The following is a 20,062-nucleotide window of genomic DNA, read 5'->3' on the forward strand; positions in this document are numbered from 1 at the left end:
ATTAAATGGAATTAAAATAAATTGCATAACTCCAATAACGTACATTTTGTACAGAAATTCTGTCTGGTCTTGAACATTCACAAGTAAATAGAGGTTTACATTAGAAGATGCTGAAAATATATTGTAATTCCCTGGGCTATACATACAGCTATGTATACCTGTGTGTGTTTGTGTGTTTATCATGCATTTACAGAGATTTTTGTGCAACCGGGCACAATTCATGTTGGAGTAAAGTTTGCTGCTGTATAGGGGCTTTGCTGCTTTAAGGAAGGCAAGACTACACATTGGAGCCTGCTGCCCTCTAGTGGTAGGAACATAAATCTGCAAATGAAACATGATCACTGTGTGTTGTGGTTTCCATAGAAATGGATTTCAGCGTTACCTGTTGCAGGTGGTGCTAGGCAGTCAGCAGTAACAAACACGCTGTTTCAAGGACTCTGCTCTTCTGCCGATCACAGGAATGAATATGAATTCTATCATTTCCCGGTGAGTTGTTCCTTTTGATGTATCTCTTTCATAGATATTGCTATGAGGCTTAGATAGCACAGATGGAACATGATCATAATTTCAGTGTTTGAATATATTGTCCAGCATATGACAGTAGAGGAGGGTTTGTCTATATAATACATTTGTTGTTGTAAAAAGTGCAAATATTAGTAGTACAATGACTACTATACTCCATGATTCTGCTCTGTTATTGCAAGAAAGGGATTTGGCAGTTGGTTACATTTCTTTATATCTTTATATCATTTCACAGCCACCTAGACTAGCGCTAGGATTTCATTCTGGTTTCATTCTACTCTGAGCACAAAAAAGAGATGACGTAGAAACCAGAATAACATAATGGGCAAAGATTTGAAGCTGAACTCATTCTGCTGAGATCTGAATCAGTAGCTGGAAAATATATAAACCATCATGTTTTTGATGATGGTTTCAGGGATTCACAGATAAAGATGATGGAGTCCACAGTGACCAACGCAGAGAAGTACCTTGGTCAGTTCTGCACCATACTAGCTGCCTACACCCGCAAGACAGCCAGGCTGAGGGACAAGGCAGACATGCTGGTCAGACAGCTCAGTGACTTTGCCAACACTGAGGAGCCGGAGCTACGCACCTGCCTCAAGAACTTTGCGGAGGACCTTGCCATGGTGCAGGACTACAGACAGGCAGAGGTGAGACTGTCCTTTAGCACACCTGAAAGGCGAACACTTCAAATAATAGGACTGCACAGTCAAGGTTAACTGCACAACAGTATGAAAATTAACCATGTGTTTCCTGAAATCATTGTCTTCCTGGCAGGTGGAGAGGTTAGAGACAAGAGTTGTCACTCCGCTAAAAGCTTATGGGGATATTGTGAAGAACAAGCGAGTGAGTCTCATACATTACTATAAGACATATCATTAGTTTCATTTTAGACAGAGCCATAGGCTATTCATCATCATCTTCACTTCAGGGCAGTTTTGTACTTTTTAACAAACTGAATTAAATGCATGCTTTCTGAATCATAAAATCTACTCTTCTACTGAAGCATTTGTCTGCTGGTATATTCACATGAACTTATGGATTCAATACTTGAATATTAGGCAGACCTAAAGAAGTTCAACGCTGATCGCAACCGTGAGCTGAAAGAGATCCAGAAATTGGACAGAATTCGCCAGAAGAATCCATCGGACAGACAGAGCATTGTATCCATCCACAAAGAGACCATACAGCCTTCAAGCAATTAGCTGGCTAGTTAGGCAGCTTGTCAAGATGCTTGTCATTGTTGACGGGAAGTCATCCTACCTATATTAAGAGTAAAGCTGAAAACTTTGGGAACTATTTACCCTGATTATTTTAACTTTAAAATGTTAACTTAGTTATGTTAATTTACTTTAACAGTAGTAGCCACTGCTGGCAACCTAATAACAAGAATTTTTCTTCAAACTTGGCGTATGCGGCCATGTAGATGGGTGTCAGCAGTAGGACTTGCAAAACAAACTGATTGGATATTTTGTTGGTTTATTAAATAATTTATATACGATAAACAACCCATGTTTACTGTGAAAACCAATTCACTCTGATATCAAATAGACAATTCTTGTCATTGCTTTTCCTTAATTTCATTTTCTCAGTCTCAGGTAGAATCTGTCCTTACTTTGGATGAATAACAGAGGGCAGGAAACTGAGGAGCAGGAGTATTTATTAATTTGTTTTTCCATTTGTCTGGTCCTGAAGTGATAATAGTATAATATATCATAATTCTGAAATACACTAATAAAGTAACTTCTCTAACTGTAATATAATGGGTTAGCTACCAAAGATTCCATGTTTTAATGAGTTTGTTTGCCTGTAGTTGTCATTGGTGGGTTGACTTTTTCCTCTGTAGCTAGTTGGTCTGTTTCTTTTTCCTTACTTTTCATGCATTCTTTAGGCTACAGAGAATGCCTAGTTAGACAGGTCTGTCTTCCTGAAATGTATTCTCTCTATGCTCCACCTCTCATAGGCTGAAGCTAATGCACTGCAAGCCTCCAATAATATGAACCGGAGCACTCGACAGCTTGAGGAGACAGTTATTAACTTCCAGAGGCAGAAATTGGAGGATATCAAGGTCTGTTATACAGGACAAAAATGTAGTTTACTATTACTGAGAATTAGGGATCCAGCATGAAAGTGCATGCTTGCTTTCATAAGAAAAAGAAATGAAATGAGATTATGGATGCAACACACACAATGATTTCAGTAACTGAAAATCTATTGTTTCAGAGAATCTTCAGGGACTTTTTAACAGTGGAGATGCTTTTCCATGCAAAGGCCCTGGAGGTTTATTCGAATACCTTCCAGAACCTGGAGAGCTTGGATATAGACAAAGACCTGGAGGTAAAGTAAAAGAAAAACAAGAAGTGCTTACAGATAATAAAAAGCCACACCAGTGATCACTCATAATTCATTTGCTTTGGTAAAAACAGCGCATATTGACAATATTTCTGTCTTTGCAGATGTTCATGACGAGGATGCAGGTGTATGAAGGTTCTTTGGACAATCAGACACCCCACAGTGTGCACTCCACCTCCTCAATGCCACGCTACTCGAGTCCAACTTCCTCTTCCCTGAGGCAATCATCAGGTTATCCCAGGAGGGTGAGTTCACTGCTAATCAACACAAGCGCAGAAAATTGAAATGCAAATTATTTATCTCCATCATGTCATGTCAGAACAGATACATAAACAAACAAACAAACAAATAAAGCATTATTTCTTGTTCATGTATTTTTCATCCAAGAAGTACCAATGTGCACCTGTTCTTTATTTAATGCTTCACGGATAGGATACCCCTTGAAACAGTTTCACCACCTTTACTACTATCAATCACATTTTTACTGATAGAGTTGACATATAACTAGTCAGTAATACTGTATTTTGTCAGTCACACTTGGCTGATAATTATTACCTAGCTGAAGAGAAACTCTGGTCCTCTTCCATAGTCTCGTAACACCACCTTGCGCAGGCAGCAGGAGATAGATGAAGAAGATGAGGAGGAAGAGGAGTATGAATCAGAGGAGGAAGAACAGGAACTACGCAACACCAGGGAGTCCTACGCTTCTGAATATGTCAGACTCCGACGACAGCAGAAGTGACTGACTGCCAAACTCCACAACTGATAAATGTATCTCAAACACTCTTTGGAGTCTTTGAGTAATCAGGGAGTGAAGTTATGTAAATGTTAGCATAGGGTCATTTTGTTGATTTACCCTTTGTATCACTGTTTCTTTCTTCAAGCCACAAGGCAGTTCTTGGTTCTAAATGAATAAATATCCAATCACTCACATTGATATAATATTGGAATATGAAAAATCATAAAAATTAGTACCTCTTTGTAAATTTATTGGATTAAACAATAATTGGGTTTCAATGATTGAAAACAAATGGCATGAGATTTTTTTTCAATAACATACTTTCATGAATGATTTCTACAACTTTATTAGGATTAAAGAAACTCGCCACACACAGGCACAAATATTTAGCTTTAGACTCACACTGAGTGTCATGTTATTTCACAGCTGAAATACAATGCTTTTGTAAAAATAAATAGCAACAATACCACATAATTATCAGATGGTACACCAAAAAACATTTGGTAATACAGAGAATGTGTCAGTGGCAGGCTATTTGTGTTTGATCTTAATGTACAAGAAAAACTCAGGAATTCTCTCTAAAATGGACTTTTTAAGAATTTCAAGACACATGCAGTTTGTTTATCTATCACTGCTGATATGCTTGGGAAACAGTAGCACTGTTAAATAAGTGTTAAGCTCTACAAAACCATTCATCAGTGTAAAAGTAAATGTACTGTAGCAAATGCCTTAGAGACAGGAAGAAAGGAAAGCCAAACGACCAATGTTGTTTCAATATTTTACACACATTTCCTGATGGGCTTAAATTATGTCAGCAAATGAACTCCAGAGATGATGACAATGAAATGTTCATAATTCAATACAAAATACCTCAGACACAAGAGCTTACATCTGAAAAAGATAACTAACTTAATGACGCAATGAGACATTGATTCACCCAGTCCATCAGGTCAAAGGCATCCGCCCATTGTGATGCAGCGTGTGACCATTAGATGAGGAAACACTTATCCACTAGGGTCTTCTTGGAGACATTGTGTCTGGAGATATAGTACCTCAGGGCTGCTATAACCTGTAGCAGGAGGGAACAGAGCACCATGCACATGCTGAGGATTGTGATGAACCTAATTCACTTTTGAGCATAACCACCAAATGTTTTATTACAAGAGAGGTGAAAAAAAGCCCTCATCTTACCTGCTGAACTGCGGAGGTCAGGATTGTAGCCAGCACCAGGTCCTGTGAGCCCAAGTCAATGATGCAGAAGAGCAGCGTATCGAAGAGCAGGAGGGTTAGTTCATGGCCGTAGTACAGGACATTGCTGAAAGCAATGGAATCTGGATCTGGGAGGTAAAGCATGCAGTGGATCTGATGAGTGCAAGTAATCCCTGCTTCAGCATGACAATGAATTCCTGAAAACACTGTCATTGAACCAATCATCCTAACATGCGGAACCAGCTGAACTCTGCAATGTAAGTGGTAGCCCTCAGAACAGGAGCAGTGTTAGCTTCTAATGTCCAGACTATTGTTCAGCTATATTTGGGAGGTCAGGTTTGAGTAAATACCCCTATAGAAGATGGTCCTCTCAATCGGCTGCTGAAATTCATACTTCATAATTCTCTCCAACAGCAGTTTGTCCTTTAATATGTAATCCATATCTTTATTGGCCTGCAGAATGGGAAACAGACAGGAGCACTTACAATATCTTCCTAATCAGGAAAGGAGAAAGGTTTGTAAAGAAAGCTCAGTGGTGCACTCACATGCTCTATGAAAGAGGAGAGGAACCTATTCATGGAGTAATAGGCTTTAGTGGTCTGCTCCTGTGGTCCCTCTGCCCCACCGTGCTGATGTGTGGCAACTGAAGCCTGCGGAGCAAGGGTGGCACCTGGGATTCAGCTGACTGCACAGCTCAAAGGTGACTCATGAAAAAGAAGCCCACAGACAGTGATTTGTTGGAATGTACCAAGGATTCACAAGCTTTGCAATGGCTGTTGACCTGATCTGTTCTTGGCACATTCAAATACCTTCCCCAGAATCCAGTACTCACTAACAATCAAGATAATAGCAATTAGATGTGCACATGTTACATAACAATTGCAAGGTCAGGTACTGAGCAGATTTGGGTGTTATTTAAGGGATTATCACGAATACTGAGAAACCTCTACATCCTTTCATGTAGTCATAACTACTCTCGCCCTTCGCTACAGGGTATATAAGGAGTAACTGGTAATGGAGGAGATTGGGGGTGAGGCCCCAGCTGTGATAACACTGTATTACCTCTTTAATCGGCAACAAGATTCTGTCCAGCCTCTGCCTCACCCTCTCTGTCAGGGCAACCTCAAAGGTCTGGGTGTCTGAGTTTGGTTCCAGCCCCCGCAAGGCACAGAGGTTCTCCTATCCCAGGGTTCAAAAGAAGAGACATTTACTTCATTACCTCTTACCTAGAATAAAATTGCTATTTAAACCTGATTACATGCCTTGAAGAGCAGAGGGTAATGCACCCTGTCATACACGGTACATTTTATTACCGTCCTGATTATTTGCCAAGCCACTGCAATAGAGTGCAGGTGCAGTGTGTAATTACTGCTATAATTTTACTGATCCCCCTGATAATACCAGCTGAAATAACTCTGGGAGTGCTGACTCTATCTCTCAATGTAAGGGACCAAGAAACATGTATCAGGAAATGTGCCCTGCACCTCAACTGTTTTTTCCAAGGTAGGGAAAACCTTTTATAGTCTTGAGGTTCTGACATATTAGTCCCTATGTCTACCTGCCTGGATGAGTGAGTGTAAAACGAACCCCAAACAGACATGATAAATGCACAGTCAAGGCTCACAGCTCACCTCCTCCCTCCTCAGGTTGGCCCTTATAGCCTCCATGTTGACATCAGCATGCCCGTGCACTGAGCGACCATGGATGTAGTAACCGTAGCAACGGTGTGCAAGTATGAACACAGATACCTGCAAGCAGAAGTGGCAGTAGCACAGCAGCAACATGGAGCTGAATCAGAGCTGACAGCCAGATGCTAGATAGTTTATTATATTAACCCAAATAAGACACTTATTTAAGTGTATGTGTATTCAATGATGCCAGATCAGTATCCCTTGTAATAGCATATGAAAGGAATTATGAATGTTTTAAATCCTGGATGGATAAATAAGTATCCCTGAGTAATACATGTATGACCCACGTTACTCAAGGCACAGAGGTCCACAAACTGACGAATTTTGTCCTCCACAAAGCGCTCATAGATAACCAGGTGAAAGAGGACCTGCAGGTGATCAGAAAAACAGAAACATCTCACTACAAAAGTGCTAATGAGACACAGCACATTGTTAATGTGTGTGTTAATGACACTATTCCCCATGTGAATCATTAAAGAGGGGCAGGTGGAGAAGGGCTGGCATGGGACTTGTTACCTGCACTAGGCCCACAGCCAGCCAGACTGAAGCAGTGAGGCCGTATCTAAGGATGGGACTCCAGGGAGCGGTGTACTCTTCACCCCCTGGCTGTACCATGAGGCTGAGGTCCCTGGATGCAATGTTCTCTACTCCAATAACCTGCAGAGGAACAGAAGGCCCACAGGCCATCTCTGTCGCATCATACATCAGCCAAGTTTGACACAGCACAAATTTCACAGACACATGCACTCATCTATAATTCATGACACAGCTTGGAGTGAGTGCAGTTACAGGGAGAGCGGATGGAGGGTAAAATCTGTGGCTCAGTGCACGTGCATTATGCAGCAATTTGTAAGTTTAAATCTTCTGCCTTATCATAGTCTTATGATGTCACAGTGTTATATTTATACAACATTATGTTTTTTTTAATTCCTCAACATTACTTATTCAAACAAAAACAAATGGTTGCAAGTTAAGTGGGCAATTCCTTGCACAGTCTTTGCATTGCACTGTTACTCAGTCCTCTCTGAGTTAAGACTGCTTTCTACTTGCATCATATGAGTATTTTTTTCATGTTTCAAAATGACAGATTTTCCTAGGAAAAGAATAGCTATTAAATGGATTATGGCAAGCTTTCAGTAAATATTGTTGTGGCATTCCGTTGTATTTCAGATACAGTGAAGCTAATGTGCCTGGCAGAGGCGATATATGGGATCAGTAAGGATTTGTCAATAAGGTCTGATTTGAAGTGCAGTTGTATTATATAACCACCACAAAAAAGGGCCTGACACAACTCATGTGCCTGGGCTAGCTCCACACCTCATCCTTCCAAAAGCTTTATATGGCACATTGTATAATTGTCTCAATTTATTTATGAAATATGTCAAAATTATTGCATATACAGTATATTTGAAAATATGTCATGATATTCATGTTGATGGTAGTAAGCTGATAAATTACCTAATATATTTATATATTTTGACATATGTTGGGGAGTCCATCCTCCTCACCTGCAGTATCAGGAGAACTAGGAGGAGCTGCAGCACAGGATTGAGTTTCCTCATTGTCTGGATCTCATTCCACTCATTTGCCACGAAGAAGGTCCTCCAGGCACTGACAGACAGGCCATGATCGTGGCTTCCTGGGGGACAGGACACAGCAAGGTCACAAAGGCCATCCCCGAACAAACCCAAACCACAGAGAACAGCTCTGCAGCTGGGAACTGAGGAGCTGATCCACAGAGGGGGAAAGCAGTCCAAGGGTGTCCATATATGCATGCAGTCATTTCTACATGGTGTTGGACAGAGGAGACAGAGGGAACAATGGCATAAGTAACAAATTACACACTCAATAAAAACCCTCTGTTAACAACACAGATGTAGCTGTAGCTCATACTACATAGAAATTAAAGAGTTCTCATGAGGAACAATGTATACTTTACTGCTGCTGCTGTCCAGACCTTTGCCATTGGCTATCTTCCGGGGCTTCTCCCAGTCAATCAGGAAAATAGAGATGGATACCTGGACAATGAGCAAGTGTACCAGCTGGAGAGCCTAGAGGGAATATAAGAGGGGCTTGAACAGGAGAGCTGGAGGAGTATTCAAGATTTTAATAAGGTCACACAACACTGTGTACACTAATTGAGAACATCAGGGCACTCCAGTTAATTTTAAGGTATGACTAAAGGTCTGACACAGAAGAGTGTAACAGGTTTCAACATTCCCAGCATTCAATAATAAACTCATTAACCTAATAAAATTACCTGGTAAGACGGAGCCTGTATACTAAAATATTCAAAACATTTCAAAATAATTAAGCCTTACTTTGAAGGCGAATGCCAAGGAGAGAAAGATAACAAAATCTGTTTCCACCGTTCCACCAGGGGAGGGCAGCACCTTGTCAACAGTGGAGCTCTGGCCCTGAAAAACATGTACGTGCAAGATATTAACAGACTAACAGACTATATGTAGTCACTGCCATGGATTAGATCATTCAACCAACACAACAGATGAGGCCATTTTTAACCATCTAGGCAGGCTGTTTTCATAACAAATGTGCATAGAGTTTCACAGTTTAAAGTTTGAGGTGGTGTTTAAATCCTGCAGTTATATCTAATTCTACTTCTGATCATTTAAGCTTCCACCATGAATTACAAACTAAATACTGTTATCTGACATGCATGTGATATTGTGACCAGGGCAAGAAACACTGAGATATGATATGGTGTATAAAGCTGAACACATGAAAGCTCAATGAATCAAAAACCAACCTTGAATGCGATGAGCCAATATATACCTGTCCCAAAGGTCACAAAGAAGAAAGTGTTGGCCAGATTACCAATCAAAAAGGAAAGGGCCTTAGCAACGGTCTGTGGGGAAAATGAGGATAAAGGACCTGTATCATGAAATCACAAGGAACGCTTTTCACTGAGGTAATGGAAAAAACAGAGGTTGCTTCTGACTTGTACAACGATTTTACTATTTTATGAAGCACCTCTCTAAACACTTTATTTTACAAGAGGGTACAGAATGGGTTTCACATGCACAGAAATCAAACGGGTGAGAGTCGATTAATCAGCATACTGTTCCGAGATCACTTGACTCCCTCTCCTGAGGTCTTCTCTTGCTATGCAGATTAACTGACTGAACCCATTCATCTTGATTGTGTAATTATGAAATGAGTATCCATATGACTTTATATACAGTACCAATTTCAGTTTATGTTATATGGTTATGCAATTGTTTTATTACCCAGGCAATGGGCATCACAGTTTACACAGGAGTGTGTCATGCAAGGTGTGCTCTCAGACAATTTCTTGGCAGCAAAGTACTCACATTCTTCATGGGATAAACTACCCATAATGTTCATAATGCCACTGCATAATTATCAAAATGAATGCAGTAGAAAGGGATCCAAGTTTCCCTGCAGCCACCAACGCCCCCACCCCAGTGTTTAAAAACTGTAGATTTGTATGTTAAAAATAGCACAGTTTGGCTGTTTATTACATGCATGTTCTACTGAAAACTACTGTAACTAACTTTCACTGAGGTGAAATAATGAATGTAGAGATGGTACACAATTTGGAAGGCCAAAGAATGTGCACCTCTCACAGACACCACCTGGTGAGGTGTGTCAGATAGGGCGCCAAGGTATTGGATCCTGCTAGGTCACATTACGTAAAAGATGTCACTGAGGCAAGTGCTTGGACAGTTACATGTAACCCAAACTGACTACACAGCAGTGAACACTGCTGTGGCAGACAGACAATTTGAGAATGCAGAACAGAAAGAAACAGGTAGAAAGAGACAGGTCAGCTTGACAAACACAAAAACAGACAGGGTGTGTCTAGGAAGAGAGGGCAGACTGTCCCTGTTACAATGAGCGTTGCTTAGACAGACAGATATGTGGGTATGTTCAGGTCAGAGAGACAGACAGACATAGTATTTGAAGTTATGACAGACAGACAGATAGACAGAACGCCAGCCAGACAGACAAACAGATAACCAGGGCATGCTATTGTAAAGCAGACAGACTGACACCATATTTCCATAAGGTATGGAAGACAGACAGGCAGTGTGTGATAATAGGGCACATGGGGGGGCAGCACAGTGGGTATAGTTCTACCCCAGTACTCACAGACAGGCTGATGTACTGCTGTCCTGCCCTACGGCTCCAGCTGTTTGTTTCCAGCATAGCAAGGAGAAGGGACAGTATCCCAAGGACCCCCACAGAGATCTGCAAGACACAAATACTGTGATGGAACACACCCAGACATACCCCCAGAACACTCCACCTCCACCCTCTTCCATCCTCCTCCCTGCACAGACTAAACCCTGTTTCTGCTCACCCTGTTGTAGTACAAAAGCACCCAGTAGGCTACTACACAGATTATAGACTTCTTGTAATTATACAGTACATTTAGTGTTAAACCCATAAGAATACATTGTATGGTCAAGGTGTAATATTGCCTAGAAATATGCATTGCCAAACGTATGTGCCAATTATTTAAACTGAAAAATTGTGCATGTAAGGGAACATGCTAAAATTATATTTAAAATGCTAAAATTATATGTATTTGTCATACACAACAGTGACATTTTAGCTGCATTGCACCATTGATGGAGTTTACATTCTCTGTTTAACAGCAGTTTTGAGGATAAAAATATTGTTGAGAAAATAGCTCCAGTTCATTTAAGATTTATGACTGAGCCACAGTTCTCCTGCATCATGCCCAGCCTCGTGATAAAGTGTGTCTGGATGACGTCTGCTTGCCACTCTGGATGCAAGTGGCATTATTGAAAAGTTTATTACTTCCCTCTAAGGCAGAATGAACTGCAGCTGAAAGCCATTTTCCCCAAATCAGAATGGCTGAACTTCCTTCCCTGTGCAAGCTGAAAGTGCACTTTCATTGCATAGAGAAATATGGCCAGGACATCTACCAGTAATTTTTTTTTTCAAAGATATGAGGCTGAAGCTTGAATAGGAACCAGGATTACGTTAATATACTTCAACGGCAGCCACTGAGCTTTAATGTACCCTAAAACCTACCGGCCTGAGCACAGGAATACAAAGTAGTCTGTGTACTAAAATACCAGCCTTCTATCATGATCCTAATCAGATCTGCCAGACAAGCACCCAAGTGCTGGACTGAATGGATATCAACCGCACTGGGGATCAAAGGCATGAACTTACTGCAGTGTTCCTCTGCATAGTTTCCTCGTTCATGCTGTAGGTCACAGAAAATGATACCTACACAGAAGAATAAAGGCAAAGGTTGGGAAAAATATTCTAAAAGTGCATTCATCAACATGGACTGCAATACATAAACTCGTGACACATGAGTCATGTCTCTTGATTAAGCTGAAGTGACTTCTTCATGACGTCAGAACATGACTGGTATGACAAGTAATGCAGGATTTTGTTCCTTCTGTTCAAATGGCAACAAAGAAGGGCAAAATCTACCATACAGCATGCTGAGTAATACTAGACATAAATTCAGGGCTGTGCAGTAGAATTTAGTGTATGTAGACTCTAGACACTATATGGCCAAAAGTATGTGGACACCTGACCATCACACCCATGAGCTTATTGAACATCCCATTCCAAAACCATGGGCATTAATATGGAGTCGTCGTTCCCCCCTTTGCAGTTATAACAGCCTCCACTCTTCTGGGAAGGCTTTCCAGAAGATTTTGGAGTGTGTCTGTGGGAATTTGTGCCCATTCAGCCAAAAGAGCATTTGTGAGGTCAGGCACTGATGTTCGACGAGAAGGCCTAGCTGCCATGCCTAAGGTGTTCAATGGGGTTGAGGTCAGGGCTCTGGAGTTCCTCCACACCAAACTCGTCAAACCATGTCTTTATGGACGTTGCTTTGTGCACAGGGGCACAGTCATGCTGGAACAGGAAAGAGCCTTCCCCAAACTGTTGCCATAAAGTTGGAAGCACACAATTGTCTACTTAATGTTACCCTTCACTGGAACTAAGGGGCCTAGCCCAAACCCTGAAAAACAGCCCCAGACCATTATCCCTCCTCCACCAAACTTTATAGTAGGCACTGCGCATTTTGGTAGGTAGCGCTCTCCTGGCATTTGCCAAACCCAGATTCGTCCATCGGACTGCCGGATAGTGAAGCGCGATTCATCACTCCAGAGAATGTGTTTCCACTGCTCCAGAGTCCAGTGGCCGCGTGCTTTGCACCACTCCAGCCGTCACTTGGCATTGCACATAGTGATATTGGGCTTGTGTACAGCTGCTCAGCCATGGAAACCCAATTCATGAAGCTTCCGATGCACAGTTCTTGTGCTGATGTTGCAGCCAGAGACAGTTTGGAACTCTGTAGTGAGTGATTCCTCAGAGGATAGGCGGTTTTCACATGCTACGCACTTCAGCACTTGGCGACCCTGCTCTGTAAGTTTGCATGGTCTACCACTTTGTGGCTGAGCTGTTGTTGCTCCTAGATGCTTCCACTTGACAATAATAGCACTTACAGTTGACTGGGGCAGATCTAGCAGGGCAGAAATTTCACAAACTGAATTGTGGCAAGGATGGCATCCTATGACAGTGCCTCGTTTGAAGTCACTGAGCTCTCCAGTATAACCCATTCTACTAAGGTTTGTCTGTGGAGATTGCATGGCTATGTGCTTGATTTTATGCACGTGTTAACAATTGGTGTGGCTGAAACACCTGAACTCAGTAATTAGGAGGGGTGTCCACATACTTTTGGCCATATAGTGTATCATGTGCTAAATACATCCACAATGTATTCAACAGAACTGTAGATATATAAGAAAAGTAAAAGTAAAAACCTTTTTTTAGTATTTTCTAGAGCGTGTTGTGTGTTATGTAATGTAGGAACAGCAGAAGTGACTATGGCACGGATGAGATACAACACCTGGGCTGCTGTTCTTGATGGGACAGTGAGTGTGCTGTATTCAACCATTAGCTGGAAGGGTGGAATTTCTCCCGGATTGTTGGTTGGCACATATACACTGTTACAACATACAGAGCATTATTTCATACACCTCCTTCCTTCTCATCGAAGGTCAGTACACAGTGTAAACCCTCCAGTCAAAACCCATAACAAACGAGTATGAGGGATTTACATTACAAAATGAAAAGAATCACTGTATAGCATAATATATTAACTCTATATTAACGCTTTTCATGGGTGACCATCCCTGTCAGTGTCATTTTCATTTATAACACAGGGATGCAAAAATTTGTCCTTGAAGATAACAGAAAAGGCACATTACACTTGTTACAATACACCTCTTATGAGAAACCTGTGGTCTGAAAGAGACTTGATCACTGTAACCTTAGCAACAGTCGGCTGAGGTAGCGAACAGACTGAGGAGACTCAGTCAGGCTGTTGGCTCTTCCTGTCAGCCCATCCACAAGGAAGAACCTACGCATGTCCCTGGAGCTGCCTGTAAAAATAGGTGTGGATGCTCAGTCTGAAAGGCAGTGCTGAACTACAGTCTCTTTCAACAAATGCTTTTCAAAGATGGCAATAATATCTGAATCACCTTAACGTGAACAATACAATCACATCATAAATATGAATTCAATACCCTACCTAAAATTGGAATATTGAACACAGAGGAGAACTCAGTAAGCAGAAGCAGATGGTTTGGCAAGGACCAGATGGCTGATGATGCATGTACAGCACACGTGTGATTTAATCTCTTCATAGATGATAGTGTGGATGCCACACACAGCTAGCTTTCCATTCACTTATATTTAGTTGGCAATTTATTCTTGTTAGGAAATAAACCTAATAAACACTGAAAGCATTGGGCTTTCTGACCTGAGGTGCTGGACTTCTGATTGAGATTCTGAACAGGGACTGGCCACATCTTGTCTACTCCCTTGCTATCCTGGTATTGCAAGTATAGCTGGTAGAACACTGGTTCTGGAAACCTGGACAGCAGCTCCAAAACTGGTATGGTACACTGGGAGGTCAATCACATATGATGAGTCATTCATTCATTAATTCAGACAGAAATCTAAAAATCTCAAGTTCCTTCATTACTAAATCTTAATTAGATTCCATCACTCACAGATTGCTGATAGGTTGTTCCGAAAAGGTATGCAGCATCTAGTCTTTGCTGAGTGTCTGGACAAAGCTAAAACACAGCCAACTCATGTGAAATAAACACATTTTTTTGGTAGACTGCACAATTCAAGACAGCACCTGAAAACCTGATGTGCCAAAATGTGATCAAAATCAAGTTTCATGGAGTAGTAGTTATCTTCCAATTTTACATATTGCCAGATGTGGACATACAGATAAATTGTTGAGTATTAGTCATGGAGGAACATAAGGAGAATAGCTTGTCTGAGACATATTTTAAATAAAAAAACATGTATTTCAACATTAAGGGATATTAACAATTATAAAAAAAGAGCCCTCAAGCTGGCACACGTCATATTCTGTTCATCACACTTCCATACCATTGAAGAATCATCATCACATACCATCATAGCAATGTTGAAAGAAAACAATAGGCAAGCTGGGCTGCTATACCTGCAAGGTTCCGCCTGTTACATCTTCCCAGCCTAGAAAACCGCCTCTTGCATCATATTTCACAACTTTCAAATTAATCTGGGATGCAAAACAGAGACAACAATAACACAGATGCCACGATTCCCTTACATCAGAGCAGGGTGCTGACACATAATTGGGTAATAAGAGCTGTGAACCCTGAAGGAGACAGTGATTTATCTGGACTGCTGTCTCTCCTCATCCGTGTCTGTGTGTGTCTGCAGGGGAAGAGGGGAGAGAGACAGCCAGGCGACACAGACCTCAGTGTTGCGGGGGAAAGACACTCCGGTGGGGGCTGTCTGTCCCAGGGGCAAAGTCGGGTCCTCGCTGTAGAACAGCTGAGGCAGGAAGGGCCTGGGAAACAGACAGCACTGCCATATGTACAGACTGCTGCTTCATTTCTAACAGTTCACACAACATGAGGGGCAGACATTGCAGCCCCTGAAAACTGCACTCCTTCTTGGTTTTCAGAAAGTCTAAGCATGAGGGTTCATGTACTATTCCATTTTGGAAAGGGCTCCTTTTCTAAATTATTAAGAGCATGCGCTACCTCTGAATGCTGATTTTATCTATTGTGACAATCCAGTGCACTCAGTGAATCTAAACTGAGATACTGAAACAGAGATAGGAAAAAAGGAAAAAACAGAAATGGCTGTCCTTCTCTCCTCCTTCACAAAGCCTACCTTTCTCTTAATGTGGCACACGGCCAAACTTACAGAGGTGGGTCTTGTGAGGCAGCTCTGTTGTACAGATTAAAGGCTTTGGAGTTCAGTCCTGCTGGGTCCAAGGTGACCATGTTAACAAGAAGCTGGCATGCAGTTATATTGTTGTAAATCTGAAATAAGATAAACCAGTTGGTGCAGGTTTATGCTGGTGAATACAAAATCAAGAGGAATCACACCATCTATGAATAGATGCGGTACTTTTGACTCCTGTGCTGAGTCATCCATATGAGTAAATGATTATCACCACTCGCCATGTGTGACACTCACTGTGCAGGCCAGGAAACTGGAATCCAAGTACGTTTTGAACCAAAAGGAGGCTGACGGCACACTACCCTGTGTTAAAATAACTAGTTTGTGCATGTGGCATTACATGAAAAATACAATACCGAATGAAGGCATATTGATTGAAGTACTAATACTAAATACTTATTACTTAAGCATACATGCGGTAACAATTTAAAAAATAAAAATGTTACCTTTCAAGAGTAATTCTTAAAAGTACATCATATACACAGAATAATTTTCCACAATCAAGTGGCAAAGGACATTCTCACCGATACAGCAGCGCTACTTGTGTCATTAAAGCACAGCCCTCCTCTCTGTTGAAGCAAACACATTAAAAACTCAACTGTATTATGCAACCTCATATTGTCAAATGGTACAGACTGATTAGCTCACCCTAATGATTCTGCATTAACAACTACGGCATACTCACACTCTATCACATTTTTGCTATAGATATTTTTGAAAATAAAAATCTATTAGCATTCAGAAGATTACAATGGCACCTTTCAACAAAAACTCACCCTGGCTATAATTTCACCACAAAGGTGACCATATGTTGTAGACAGAAATATACCCATTGACAGAAGGGGGAAATTTGAGGGATGCTTACCAGTTGATCACTTTGGCAGCTGCACTTTCCTGACACCACATAAAAGGTTTCCTGACAAAGGGCACATCTGAGAGATGGAGGGCTGACTTCATTTTAATGTAGACATTTACAAATTGTTTATCAATAAGTTTAGAGTGAAAAGTACAATGTCATGAGGAAATAAAAGGCTGACTCAATAAAACATCTGAGCCAAAGCCCCTCAATGCTTCCATGACAGGCGAGTGAGGGAGTGAAAGAACTACTGTAAAATTCCATGCAGTGCAACTTACACATCTTCACCTGCCTTTCCTGTAGTGGTTATGGGACAGGTCACACAAAAAGCAGTCAGGTTAGCCATATTCTCAGCTGCGAAGGGAAGGTAGTCAATTGCAAAATTACACAGCACACATGATGTTCAAAACACACATCTACAATCAGTTACATTGGATGCAATTATTGAGTGGATTTCATGTCTGTATATGTTTGTAACAGTCTCCTAAGGAGACTTGATCAGGTACACTGATCAGGTACAATCTAGGAGAAATTCCACCCTTCCAGGTGATGGTTGAATACAGCACACTCACTGTCCCATCAGCACAATGAGTATTAGTCTCACCCAAAGTCTGACCAGCTCCACACACACAGCTTCCCCTGCTATCCACACACTGCAGGCATCTTCTCTGGTCCAGAGACACTGTGCCATTCTGTGCCAATGACATGTCATTTTCACTTAACAGCATTCATAATATTACAAATAATTAATGTGTCAATGTTCGTTATTAATGTGTCAATTCTCCCATCACCAAAATTTCTGTTTCCTTTTTTCACATGCTTAAATATTATTACTCAGCTAAATGAAAAATGTATTTTTATTATGCATAAATAATAATAACACAGGGTTTGTGTCCAGAGAAGTCATGGGCTTTCATTATGAGAAACTGACAATGTTCTGTTACGTATATTCAGAGAGCAAAGAAATTAAAGAACATTATTAAGACCAAATTAGGTGAACCTTGAAAAAAATTATAAACAATTGTAGATTAAACATAAAAGACATAAAGCATGAGCTGAATAAGAGCCAGTCTTAGCACTATATAACAGATACCAAGCTAATGCAAATTGTTCCCTCAACATAAAAATACAGAGCAACAACACTACAGCTATGTCATGAAAACATTTATTTGATGCGATCTGTTAACAGTATATGTCCACATTTTATTACCCTTTGTCTATTTCTAGTCAAGTCAAGTCAAGTCAGGTGACAGGATTTCTACAGGTGACATTTCAGTTTCTCACATAGTGCATCATAGTGAAGACCCAAGTGGCTGAAAGATTATGATTTGATCTACTGACTAATAAAACACTTTCTGGTAATCTCATACTATTATGCAGGTACCATTCTTTATTGTGATTTTTGTAAGCAGCTGGATTAATGATTGATACATGTATGCTTTTCTGAATTCATTAAGGTACAGCCATGTCTATAATGTCCATGCCCTACAACCTGAAGAACACACCTGCTTGAAATGCACCTACCAAAAAAGGTTTGTTTAGTAATCACCTGCTTATCAGTACATGGTACAGCTGTATTGTCTGCCACATGTGAGTTTTTTTAGCAATGATTATTCTTTATACTATATCTTTACTTTTACTGCAAGTGGTTTAGTTCCTCATATATGGATATTTCTAAGTAAGCATGCAATGTAAAATCTTCTTCTTATGGTAAATCGCACAACAATAATTCAAGAGTAATGTGAGCTTTCCCACACAAACATTTGGAGGAAACGCTGATGTGCATTGAATGAATATTTTTTTCTCTCATATTCCAGGTACTTACACAGAACAAGCATTGCTTTTTAGGAGAGCCCAGGTCTCTGGATGTGAAGCCCGTGTGACACACACACTGTAGGCCTGGGGAAGAGATGCATACTAAAAATCTGAGACAGTGCTATACAGTGATGACACTGGGCACAGCTGACATCCGCTCCTTACCTGTTTCAAGGATTAACTTAAAATAATAACACAAACCCTACAGGTGTGGTCATTCAAGCTAAATTGTGGATTCATTCTTCAAAAGTCTGCTGTTGAAAAAAACAAAAGAAATCAGTTTAATCATTCAATTTTTCCACCAGGGACAGTCTCATGTGACTTACCGCTGTGACTCTTGCTTTGATTGGCTCCACATGCGTTGCACTTTAGGGAAGCAGTATTGAAAAACTGGGTCTGTCCGCACTGTCTGGGCAGCACAAGAGGAATAGAAGTGCCCACATTTTGGGACACACAGCTTGCAGGAAATACCCCAAACAGAAGGAGAGAGAAAAGCCACACTGGTGCCATAGCTGAGTGGATTGCTGTGACTCGTGCTGCTGTCTAACGGAGTCTGTGGTCAAAGTCCAAACTGTGTGTATCAAACAGTGTCCATGGTTTCTGAGCTGCGAGCATCACCTCTTTATACAACACAGAGCCATGGCAAACATCAGCTCCCATTGATTTCATTTCCTTCCTTTCCTTTTAGATGAGAAAACCACCTACAGAAGCTGCAATCGCTTAAATGACTTAAACATTATTCAAGACCTCAGAAATACATTCATTTCAGGAGTATAAAATGTATGCTACTCTTCTGAAATCTTTGCAAAAAATTCTGACTGTAGCTTTTTCAAAAACAGATAGTTTTATACATTAATTTAATGAGGCATGTCATAAATTTAATGAAGTTCTACAGTTTATTTATTCCATTAAAGCCTTCAGCTCTTTATAGCAGCAATTTAATTTAAACAATCAAGAGATTACAGATACAAGTTCTGGGCTGGCCCCCAAAGGGCTGGTGGGGAATCTTAAAAGAGTTTTGAGGGAATGTGATCATTCAAATTTTTGCACAGGTTTACACATTGTTAGACTGATTCACTGAAATGGCTGGCAGCTCATCTTTCTGATTCATGTTGACTGCACAGTTCAAAACAACAGCCTCTAATTCAGAGATCAGAACATACTTATCACAGTTAATTTGAAGACCATCAGGCAGATGATACTCCTCAAGAATCTCCATCATCTACAAAACAGAGGTAAAATATGTGCAAACATTTTGTAAACAATTAGATTCAATTACTATCTAAAGTACAATTCAATTGCATTGAACTTCACATTTCTCTGTGGTAGAAATCAGGTGGAATGATTTCTGCTCAACTGCTTAAAATATGTAACCATTTATCACATGTTCTGGGATTACTGTCTTTCTCTCAAATCAGTTTCAATCTCATACAAATTCTGCAAAACACATTAGGTGAATGCTGTATGTCTTAACAAAGCATGACTCATTTTGAGAACATTCCAAGTTATATTCCTAAACTTGTTTGTTACCAATCATCTCGTCAATTTATGTGGTGAAACATCACATTATCATAATGTGAT

At 40.6% G+C, this 20,062-nt stretch overlaps 2 protein-coding genes across 2 annotated transcripts; one reads left to right on the forward strand and one right to left on the reverse strand.

The window, feature by feature from the left end:
- The first annotated feature begins 444 nt into the window (after positions 1-444).
- On the forward strand, positions 445-3,616 carry LOC118782296 (CBY1-interacting BAR domain-containing protein 2-like). The gene is made up of 9 exons (XM_036535603.1): positions 445-486; positions 938-1,172; positions 1,300-1,368; positions 1,584-1,685; positions 2,115-2,120; positions 2,486-2,590; positions 2,746-2,859; positions 2,979-3,119; positions 3,464-3,616. Exons 1-9 carry the CDS (start codon positions 461-463, stop codon positions 3,614-3,616), a joined length of 951 nt encoding a protein of 316 aa, XP_036391496.1. The 5' UTR covers positions 445-460.
- Positions 3,617-4,601: 985 nt separating this feature from the next.
- LOC118782297 (meckelin-like) lies at positions 4,602-8,288 on the reverse strand. Its single transcript, XM_036535604.1, has 9 exons — positions 8,022-8,288; positions 7,030-7,170; positions 6,801-6,881; positions 6,454-6,570; positions 5,885-6,001; positions 5,368-5,472; positions 5,173-5,275; positions 4,805-4,950; positions 4,602-4,682 (listed from the first exon to the last, which is right to left on the reverse strand). The coding sequence occupies exons 1-9, from the start codon at positions 8,286-8,288 to the stop codon at positions 4,602-4,604; spliced, it is 1,158 nt and encodes a 385-aa protein (XP_036391497.1).
- Positions 8,289-20,062: the final 11,774 nt, after the last annotated feature.

The sequence above is a fragment of the Megalops cyprinoides genome, chromosome 8 (genome assembly GCF_013368585.1).
Source record: "Megalops cyprinoides isolate fMegCyp1 chromosome 8, fMegCyp1.pri, whole genome shotgun sequence".
Lineage (NCBI taxonomy): Eukaryota > Metazoa > Chordata > Actinopteri > Elopiformes > Megalopidae > Megalops > Megalops cyprinoides.

What these genes read in the sequence shown, in the direction of transcription:
- LOC118782296 (XM_036535603.1), top strand. Translation starts at nt 461, where the DNA reads ATGAATATGAATTCTATCATTTCCCG. An exon ending in ATATTGTGAAGAACAAGCGA is followed by an intron (nt 1,369 to 1,583) that starts GTGAGTCTCATA and finishes CTTGAATATTAG; the next exon opens with GCAGACCTAAAGAAGTTCAA. An exon ending in ATATAGACAAAGACCTGGAG is followed by an intron (nt 2,860 to 2,978) that starts GTAAAGTAAAAG and finishes CTGTCTTTGCAG; the next exon opens with ATGTTCATGACGAGGATGCA.
- LOC118782297 (XM_036535604.1), bottom strand. Translation starts at nt 8,288, where the DNA reads ATGCATATATGGACACCCTTGGACTGCTTTCCCCCTCTGTGGATCAGC. An exon ending in TCTCCTCTTTCATAGAGCAT is followed by an intron (nt 5,276 to 5,367) that starts GTGAGTGCACCA and finishes CCCATTCTGCAG; the next exon opens with GCCAATAAAGATATGGATTA. An exon ending in GAGGACCATCTTCTATAGGG is followed by an intron (nt 4,951 to 5,172) that starts GTATTTACTCAA and finishes TTTACCTCCCAG; the next exon opens with ATCCAGATTCCATTGCTTTC.